At 44.7% G+C, this 9,843-nt stretch overlaps 1 protein-coding gene across 1 annotated transcript; it reads left to right on the top strand.

Moving 5' to 3' along the window:
- Nucleotides 1-178: 178 nt before the first annotated feature.
- PA2G4 (proliferation-associated 2G4) lies at nt 179-8,676 on the top strand. Its single transcript, XM_019454742.2, has 13 exons — nt 179-456; nt 2,328-2,456; nt 2,738-2,843; nt 2,935-3,004; nt 3,205-3,297; nt 5,833-5,896; nt 6,119-6,197; nt 6,349-6,427; nt 6,523-6,656; nt 6,791-6,885; nt 7,003-7,130; nt 7,291-7,344; nt 7,557-8,676. The coding sequence occupies exons 1-13, from the start codon at nt 369-371 to the stop codon at nt 7,620-7,622; spliced, it is 1,185 nt and encodes a 394-aa protein (XP_019310287.1). The 5' UTR covers nt 179-368; the 3' UTR covers nt 7,623-8,676.
- The last annotated feature ends 1,167 nt before the right edge of the window (nt 8,677-9,843 follow it).

Raw genomic sequence — 9,843 nt, 5'->3', positions numbered from 1 at the left:
CCGGAGCCTGACCCTTCCCAGAGTGCTTGGCGATTCCGGCGTGCGAGGCCCTTGGAGGGCAAGGCCCCAGGGCCTGGCTTAAGAGCGCGAAAGGCGAACTGGGAATTGTAGTTCAAGAGTCCACAAAGTCGACTAGAGGTGGCCTGTAGAAAGGACTCGTTGTCCCACCGTGCCTTGCGCTTCAGCCCGCGCGCTCGCAGCTTCTCGCTCTCGCTCGCCCGCCCGCTCCCTGGCTAGCTCGCGCTTTCGCTCGCGCTTTCCTCGCGGATCGAAGGGGCTGTAGGCACAGCCTGCGGCTGGGAAGGAAGACAGAGGCGGCGGCTCAGGAGGAACGAGGCTACAGTGGTGGTGGTGGTGGTAGTGGGAAGATGTCGGGCGAGGACGAGCAGCAGGAGCAAACTATCGCCGAGGACCTGGTCGTGACCAAGTATAAGATGGGGGGCGACATCGCCAACCGTGAGTGCGGGCCTTGGGGGTCCGGAGATAGAGGCTGAGAGGGGGAGGCAAAGGGGACGGTGCTGGGCTGGCCCCGGAGGGGTTGGAGCGGTGGGGTCATGCGGAGTGAGCAGCTGAAGGCCCCGCGCCGGTCCACCGTGGGTGGCGTGGTGGGAAGACTCCGTGTCGCGCCTGGGACCTGAGCCGCTGGGCCTGGGCTGGAGTCTGTGGAGGTGTGGGGCCCTGACCGGGAAGAGCGCAGAGCAGGGCCCCCAGCCGGCTCCGACCTTAGGCCGTTAGTCAAGAGGCAAGGCGCATCTTCTGCCCCTCACCCTTCGGTCCGGATCCCTGCCTCTTATTCTGCCAGCGGCGAGGCCACCTCGAAAAGGAAGCGCCCAGCTGTTGGCGACGGAAGCGCCCCTCTATTTTGTTTTGGCTCCCCGGCATCAAGAGCCCAGCCGGCACGTGTTGCCGGGTTCCCATGCGGATCGCCGGCTCCCTTCCTCTGCTACAGTCCCTGACACCAGCTTCCCTACCACGTGCTTTGCTGGAGTCTTTCGTTTTTTACTTCAACTCCTTCGCTGGTGGGGCCCCCTTCTCCTCTTGGGCCAGCTCAGGGATCGTTGGAGGACACCCCTGGAGCTCCTAACACAACTCTTGGAGATAATATCTGGCTTTTCTTGAAGTTGTTGCTACCAACAATCTGTGCAGATAGCCTTAGCCGTCAGATTTGATCTCAGGGACTTGATAACGCTAGGAGTGTTTTGAGGTTCTCACCCCAGCTAGGCAGTCTTGTGAATGGTACTGAAAAGAGGGTGGGGGCTGATTTTAGGATCTCAGAAGTCATCCTTATTACCACTGTGCTGGGACTTTCTCAGCAGCTGCCTGCCAAGCTTGGCAGATGTCACACTTTCCTTTTTCTCTGTTTGCAATTTACCTTTTCACTTTAAAACCCAATTAGGGGAACAGAAAATGCTTGTGTTTGGGCTTTTAAATGGTTTTGACAATAAAGATAGGTATTTAGGATCCCTTTGCTCCTATGGCTGAAAACCTGAGTTTTTCATGCTTCCAAAGACTTGGATCACAAAAATCAAATCTGAAGTTCAGGATAGGCCATGGTGAGGGCACCCAGTGAACAGAACAATGCTTTATAACATAATGAACATTTAATATAGTGCCTTATTTGGAGTGGTTTTTAGTATTAGTGGTTTGAATCAAAAAATTTTTTTCCCTTGCAACTTATAACTTCTGAGGCACTTGTGATCCCAGATACTAGTTTGAAACTCAGGTCTTACACCTCTTTGAGATGTGCTACAAGCTGTAAGACATGAGCCTTTGAAGCTCAGGAACTTTAGATTAAGCCCCTTTGGTTTATACACCGGTTGATGAGGAAATACTTTTACACAGATTGAGATTACTAACATCTAATTGGGGTGTCTGAGAAGGGAAGAAGGTAGCATTTAACAATGCATCAGCTTCGAGTCAGCAATTCTGTGTCTATCTTCCTGTTGTTCCTGACGCCTATAAATTTCCAGTCTGCTTTGCATGTATGTTGGTCACCTTGCTGAGGTGAGAACCCCCTTGAAGTTTGTAACTGTCCTACCACGCCACTGATATCTTTGGAAAGTCTCCCTTCACTAGGGAGACAGATGGTGTTTACCCAGTTGTCACATTCTATAGGGAGAGAAGGGTGTGTGGCTTTTTTATTTTAGGAAAAGGAAGGTAGAAATTTAGTGATTATAAGTAGGTATATTCCAAGAGACAAACTTGTTCCCTCTTTCAGCCTTGGGCAATGGCACTAAGGAATATTACAAACGCTAACTTCTAGGTATTGTTTGGGTGGTAACTTAGACAACACATACAGGGCTGACATGGTGGGATTCTGTCCCCAGGGGTACTTCGGTCTTTGGTGGAAGCATCCTGCTCAGGTGTGTCCGTACTGAGCCTGTGTGAGAAAGGTGATGCCATGATTATGGAAGAGACAGGGAAAATTTTCAAGAAAGAAAAAGAAATGAAGAAAGGTAAAAAATCAATCCCCCCACTAATTTCCCAAGTTTGACCCTTACTCAGTCCTGTTTGTTTTATTGTAATGATGTAACCCCCACCCAAGCTCTGGTTGAGATATTTGGAAATTTGAAATGGCAGGTGGGATACAAGCAGTTTCCTACCCAATCCAAACTGATTAAACAGGCAAGACCCTGAAGAAAATCCTTCCATTTTTCCGAGGGGCAGCAGGGCTCCAAAAGAGACATTGAGAGAGAGAGACAGCAGGGTAGTAAGGCTGATGATTGTCTCTTTACAGGTATTGCCTTTCCCACCAGCATTTCAGTAAATAACTGTGTATGTCACTTCTCCCCTTTGAAGAGCGACCAGGACTATATTCTCAAGGAAGGTGACTTGGTAAAAATGTAAGCTTAAGCCATTTTAGAGCACTTGTCTTTTTCCTAAGCATTTGCATAGTGCTAGTTGCTAATGCTGTGCTCTCCTCTTGCCTTTTAGTGACCTTGGGGTCCATGTGGATGGCTTCATCGCTAATGTGGCTCACACTTTTGTGGTTGATGTAGCTCAGGTAGGTGGTCTGCTTTGAATTTTTTTCCACTTGTGGGGAGGGTACGCTGCTGCTTCTTATTCCCACCCCTTACCACCATATACAGTTTGAGAGTGTCCCTAGAGAAATAAAAGGAGAAAAGTGTTGGCTGGCCTTGCATAGTGACCAGCTCAGTTAGAGTGATTTTCCAGGGAGTACTGATTACATTTCCTTATCTACAGGGGACCCAAGTAACAGGGCGGAAAGCAGATGTCATTAAGGCAGCTCACCTTTGTGCTGAAGCTGCCCTGCGCCTGGTCAAACCTGGAAACCAGGTAAGCTGTTTAGTCCAGTTCCAAACCCTGATAGAACGTAAGAAGCATTAGCCATTTGTAGCTATTCTGTATTGAACTGTCCCCTTCTCCTACAGCCCCCTTATAAAATAGCTTTTTTTCTTTTAATTTTACTTATTTTGAGAGAGAGTGAGCACCAGTCGGGTAGGGGCAGAGAAAGAAGGAGAGAGAACTCCAAGCAAACTGCACTGTGAGCAAGGAGGCCAACATGGGGCTCAAACTCATGAACCATGAGATCATGACCTGAGCTGAAACAAAGAGTGAGATGCCACTGAGCCACCCAGGGCACCCCCGTCCCTTTCTTTTTAAAGCCCCAAAGTGGGCTCAAAAAAAGCCCGTGAGGTCAAGAGTTACATGCTCTACTAAGTGAGGCAGCCAGGTGCCCCTAAAACATACAGCTCTTTAAAATTCGTTGTATTGGGGCACCTGGGTGGCTCAGTTCATTAAGTGTCTGACTTTAGCTCAGTCAGATTTTCACAGTTCATCAGTTCAAGCCCTGCTTTGGGCTCTACGCTGACAGTGCAGGACCTGCTTCAGATCCTCTGTCTCTCTCTCTCCCCTCCCCCACCCTCAAAAATAAATAAACTTGTTTATATAAATGTTTATTTATTTAGTGAGAGAGTGCATGTTGGGATGGAGGAGGGGGAGACAAAAAGGGGGACAAAGGATCTGCACAAGTGCCAAAGCAGACTCGGCACAGACAGCAGTGAGCCCCCTGTGGGGCTTGAACTCATAAGCTATGAGATCACAACTAACTCTGAGAGACTATCATAGATAAGTTCACATGCAGGTGTTTGGGGATATATGGTCCTTTCCTCATGGAGCCTATAGAGATCCTCTCTTATTCGTGTTTTGGATGTATATCTTTTCCTAAAATAATTTGAGGGATATCACTTAGAGTAAAACACAAATGTAAAAAAAAAAACAACTTTTTTTTAAGAACTGTTTTTTTTTAATTCTTTGTTTAATTAATCCCTACACCAAACGTAGGGCTCAAACTCACAACCCCAAGATCAAAAGTCACTTGCCCTTCCAATTGAGCCAGGCAAGTGCCCCCAAAAACCCAATTTTAAAAGCTTATAACAGAAATCACAGTAGTACCAGTAAACTGGTGGCAGAGAGAGGCTAAAAGTTAGTTTTGTGCTTTTGCAAGACAATATTAGAAAGCCCAGGGATCATAAACTATCGTGAATTACTATAATTTAACATCTTAGGCTATGCATGGAGACATTTTTTTCTCACACTTCAGTCTCTAGGACCCTGTTCAATACTTAAAGCTTGCCTTTTTTTTTTTTTTTTTTTTTTGCTTTTGCTGTTTTTCATTTCTGTTCTCTCTTATTCTTCTTTTAATTAGTTTGTACTTCACCGTTGTTACTCGTTTGCGTCATTTTAACTTAAACCTCTGTCTTGGTTTGCTTATAACGATACCTACTTCATACAGTTGTTATGAAGCATTTTGAACAGTGCCTGGCACATAGTAAGCACTTGTGTTGGCTCTTACTACTTTGTGTGTTGATTATTTATATACTTAGAATTGTGTTATCTTCACTGGAAGGTGGTGGTGTATACTGGCTATTATATAGTTATGACATACATCAGGAATTTCTGGATTCTTGCCCTATCGCCAATGCTTACTGTTTAAAAATAACTTTTTTGAGTTCAAATTTCCTAATCCACAAAATAGGAAAAATGAAATTGTCACTTATTATCATAGGGTTGTTGTAACAATTGAAATGATCCATGTACAGTACCTAGCATATGGCTTAATAATATTAGTTATGATTACTTATTTTTCATTTTGTTTAAGAACTGTAGCTTAGGGGCACCTGGGTGGCTCAGTCGGTTGAGGGTCTGACTTTGGCTCAGGTCATGATCTCATGGTTCGTGGGTTCAAGCCCCGCGTTGGGCTCTGTGCTGGCAGCGTGGGGCCTGGAGCCTGTTTCAGATTCTGTGTCTCCCTCTGTCTCTGCTCCTCCCCTGCTCACACTCTGTCTCTCTCTCAAAAATAAAGATTAAAAAAAAAAAAAAATTAAAAGAAAAAAAGAACTGTAGCTTAGGTGGGGGTCAGATCACGTTTGAAAGGTAAGAAGGGGAAAATCAGAGTTTGCTGTTCCCTCTCAACAAATATTGTGGAATAAACACTGGATTCATCACTAGAAAACCTGGGTTTATCCCAGTTTCTTCAAGTTAACTGGCTTAAGCCTGGGAAAATCTTAACCTTTCTGTGCCTCAGTTTCTTCATGTTTTAAATCGGGATATGGGGTATAGATCTGCTGTATTCACCTTTCAGAATTGTCTAATTACACCATCTTTGTGAAAGCACTTTGTAAAATGATATGCAAACATAAGGTGTTTTTAAGTTGTAGGGATAATAACTTGAAATGAAAAACCAATGAGAGTCGTTGCTCTTGATGGAGGGTATTGGGACTATCAGTTTTTTATATTTTTCATTCTCATGGTGGAGAGCTTATTGGCCCCTTTATATATCTCACCTGTTATTTGATCTTGTACTTCTAGAACACACAAGTGACAGAAGCCTGGAACAAAGTTGCCCACTCATTTAATTGCACACCAATAGAAGGTGAGACCTCAGATAACAGGGTTGAGGGTCTGAGTGGTTTAGTAGAATTAAGGATTTTGCTCCTTCGAAGATCCATTCTGACTCTAGCACAGTGTAAGCCAAAACCTTTTCTCCCCTGAGTTTTCATAGGCGCTTTTCCCTCACTGCCTGCCTCATCAACCTACTTAGGTGGGTGGATTTGGGAACCTTTTGGGATTCTAGAAGGCTTTGTCCTGTCCTCAGGTATGCTGTCACATCAGTTGAAGCAGCATGTCATCGATGGAGAGAAAACCATTATCCAGAATCCCACAGACCAGCAGAAGTAGGTGCCAGTTCCACCCTTCGCTTTCCGCCCTCTGAGTCTAGTCACGAACATTTTCTTCATGCTCCCAGCTTACTCTTGTCTGTCTTCTTTTACTTCAGACTCCAGGAACTACTTATTGTTTTTATGGTTCCCTTTCTATTCCTTTTAGGAAGGACCATGAAAAGGCTGAATTTGAGGTACACGAAGTATATGCTGTGGATGTTCTTGTCAGCTCAGGAGAGGGCAAGGTGAGGAGAGTTTACCAGAGCTAGCACAGAGGAGTGACTGAGGGTGTGTTCTAAGAGCACCAGCCCAAATGTGACCTAACTTTTTACTCTTTTAGGCCAAGGATGCAGGACAGAGAACCACCATTTACAAACGAGACCCTTCTAAACAGTATGGGCTGAAAATGAAAACTTCACGTGCCTTCTTCAGTGAGGTCGAAAGGCGTTTTGATGCCATGCCATTTACTTTAAGGTACTACTACTGCACTTAGCAAGAACAGTGCTTGGAACCAGTCTGACTCCCTAGACCACACACATTTAAAAACTTGAGGAAAATGTTACTTGATAGGGAGTTAAGGATGCTTGAATTTGTCTTCCACCACCCAGAGCATTTGAAGATGAGAAGAAGGCCCGCATGGGTGTGGTGGAATGTGCCAAACACGAACTGCTGCAGCCATTTAATGTTCTCTATGAGAAGGAGGGTGAGTCCTAAGAAGAGAGTTTCACTTTGGAGCCCCTGTTACAGTCCTCCGCTCTAGCTTACAGAAAAGGAGTATGACGAGGGGACATTTTATCAAAACACTTCCTTTCTTCCATAGGTGAATTTGTTGCCCAGTTTAAATTTACAGTCCTGCTCATGCCCAATGGCCCCATGCGGATAACCAGTGGTCCCTTTGAGCCTGACCTTTACAAGTCTGAGATGGAGGTCCAGGATGCAGAGCTAAAGGTCAGTGTGTGACGGAAAGGGGTGAACACATTGCACGTGTCCTGGGAGTGAGGAGGAGGTGTCAGCAAAGTCCTGCAAAGGGCCGGGATACTGCGAGAGACATTTTGTGTTTCCTCAGCATTCCTCAAAATTTGTTTTCCTTCCTCCTCCTATTTTCCAGGCCCTCCTCCAGAGTTCTGCAAGTCGGAAAACCCAGAAAAAGAAAAAAAAGAAGGTATGATTATCCGTCTCTGGCAGGGTGAACTTGATCCCTCTTGAGTCCACCTTCCTGGGTGTTGTGGTGGGCATATATGTATCTGTATATCCTTACTTTCCCTTTCCTCAGCCTTGACCTAGAGCATTAGGATATTTTTGTCCTTGGTGCCCTGGATACTACCCCAGGTAGTTGGAAACTGACAAGTCTTCCTCTCTTTTCCACGAATATAGGCCTCCAAGACTGCAGAAAATGCCACCAGTGGGGAAACATTAGAAGAGAATGAAGCTGGGGACTGAGGTGGGTCCCATCTCCCCAGCTTGCCGCTCCTGCCTCATCCCTTTCCCACCACACCCCAGGCTCTGTGAAGTGCAGTTCGTCTTCTCCACCCAGGACCGCCAGCAGAGCAGGATCTCCCTGCCCCCATCCCTGTCCCTACCCCACTCCCTGTCCAACAACAACCAGCTCCAACTGACTCTGGTCTTGGGAGGCCAGGCTTCCCAGCCACCGAAGACTACTTTAAATAGAAAAGAGAAATTGAATAATAAAATCAGGAGTCAAAATTCATCGTCTTCAAGCCCCTCTTTCTAGCCTTTTTCTACTACTCTCTGCTTTGGTCAAGGTTTATGACCCTACAACAGAACAGGGAGAAGGCTAAAGTAGCCGCCACCACTAAAAACTCAGCTGAAATTTTTTTATATCACTCTGGTGTCAGCATTTTCCCATCTGTTGGGGCTTGTTCCTCTCTTTTCCCATTCTCCCCAGGTATTTTATCAGGCCTCAAAATAAAGAGGAGCTATATTCAGATTGTTTTTATTCACGTGTGGCAGATTCCTTTCTGATCCAGACTGGTCAGGCCCCTCTCATTTTTAGGAGCTGGAGCCTGCATTTACCAAGAGATTCTCATCTGTCAAATGGATCCTCATTTGTAAATCTCTTTAGTCGTTTTTGTTCTGCAGGACTTTTTTTTGTCTTCACAAAGCTGTAAAGAAGTAATCCATCTCCACCTTGTCCATTTCTTTGGAGTCGATGGGGGGGCATTCCCCTGTTTCATCTTAGACACCTGAGCTGGAAGCTCAACTGTGGTTTTGTTCCCTGTTTGAAATATTTTGACTTCCCTCCCTGAAAGAAAGACCAGGAACCAGAGGAGCAGACTGACTGAAGAGACAACTCCTGGCTTTCTGAAGCTGTGGACTTGGATTGGATGAATTGCTAGGGGTTTGGAGAGGAAGGCGATGAAATTCGGTACCTCTGGCATGCTGTCCCAGGGAACTAGGGCTCCCGCTAACTTATGAGGTTTTTAAACATGTTGAAAATGACATGGCGTTAAAATAAATTTGGATTTGCTCATAATCATGTGCCTTTGTGTGCTGTGCTTATTTGATAAAGATGTCAGTTGATGGTCATTTGGAACTAGTTTTCGATGTTGCCATATTCTGCCGTTCTAAAGAAATACTGTGGGTTGGGACAGTACATTTTTTATGAAAGTTTTCTAAGTTTTTTTGAGTAAAAACTTACCCCTTGTTGCTGACAATTTGTTCAGGACAATTAATGTGTACTGCAAAAAATAAAACACCATATTCAAGTGTTTGTCTTGATTTAGGAAACCAGGAAGAATGCCTTTAGTATTAGGCCCAGAAGCCTTAGGATAACAGCTGATTAATACATTTCATATGTTATATGCATTGTATACTCTTATTACAATAAGAGAAAGACGATGTTAAGAAAATGCTGAGGAAGAGAAATACATTTACAGCATTGTGTGTATATTTAAATAAAACACGTGTGAGTACCGATGCAGTTCAAAAGTGCGTTTTTCAAGAGTCTACTGTTCGGGGCAATCAACAGGTGAAATCCTGATCCTAGTGGACTTGGTAAAATGTTGCTGGAGTTTACTTCAAAAGCTTGTTATATTCTGATAATACTAGAACTATTTAAACACTTGGAAAGAGGGCCCTAGAAGTTTTAACTTTTAAAGTTTATTCTGAGAGAGCGAGTAGGAGGGCTGAGAGAAAATCCCAAGCAGGCTCCACACTGTAGGAGCAGAGCCCCTCAGCAGTACTGATCTCGTGAATCTTGAGATCATTACCTGAGCCTAGATCAAGAGTAATATGCCTAACTGACTGAGACATCCAGGCACCCTGAGGGCCGTAAGTACGTTTTTTCCAGAGTTAAAAAAAGTGAAATGTTGCTGTATAAAAAAACCATGAAAAAAGGATTGTCACGAAAAGCCTTACAGTCTCTTATTAAAGTAAGGTGCAGTCTATGGTAAACTGTTCTTTTTCATCCTTCCTAGCTCAAGTTTCCCGTAGCCAAATCTACAAGTATCTTTTCTGGGTGCTTCTGACCTGACCATACCATGAGACTGGGAAGATCGATCTTAACACCAAATATTCTCAGTCTACAGAAGACAGTTGATCTTGCTTCCTGTATGTACATTGGTTTGATCTTAACTCCTAAGTAGAGGCAGAATCACTGAAGTATTTTTCTTTTTTTAATGTTTATTTATTTATTTTTGAG

The sequence above is a fragment of the Panthera pardus genome, unplaced genomic scaffold, assembly GCF_024362965.1.
Source record: "Panthera pardus isolate Hobbes unplaced genomic scaffold, ASM2436296v1 HiC_scaffold_6, whole genome shotgun sequence".
NCBI lineage: Eukaryota > Metazoa > Chordata > Mammalia > Carnivora > Felidae > Panthera > Panthera pardus.
This window is presented reverse-complemented; position numbering and strand designations above follow the sequence as displayed.

Coding starts and splice junctions, on each gene's coding strand:
- PA2G4 (XM_019454742.2), top strand. CDS start 369: ATGTCGGGCGAGGACGAGCAGCAGGAGCAAACTATCGCCGAGGACCTG. Junction 6,198..6,348: donor AATCCCACAGACCAGCAGAA/GTAGGTGCCAGT, acceptor TATTCCTTTTAG/GAAGGACCATGAAAAGGCTG. Junction 6,428..6,522: donor TCAGCTCAGGAGAGGGCAAG/GTGAGGAGAGTT, acceptor TTACTCTTTTAG/GCCAAGGATGCAGGACAGAG.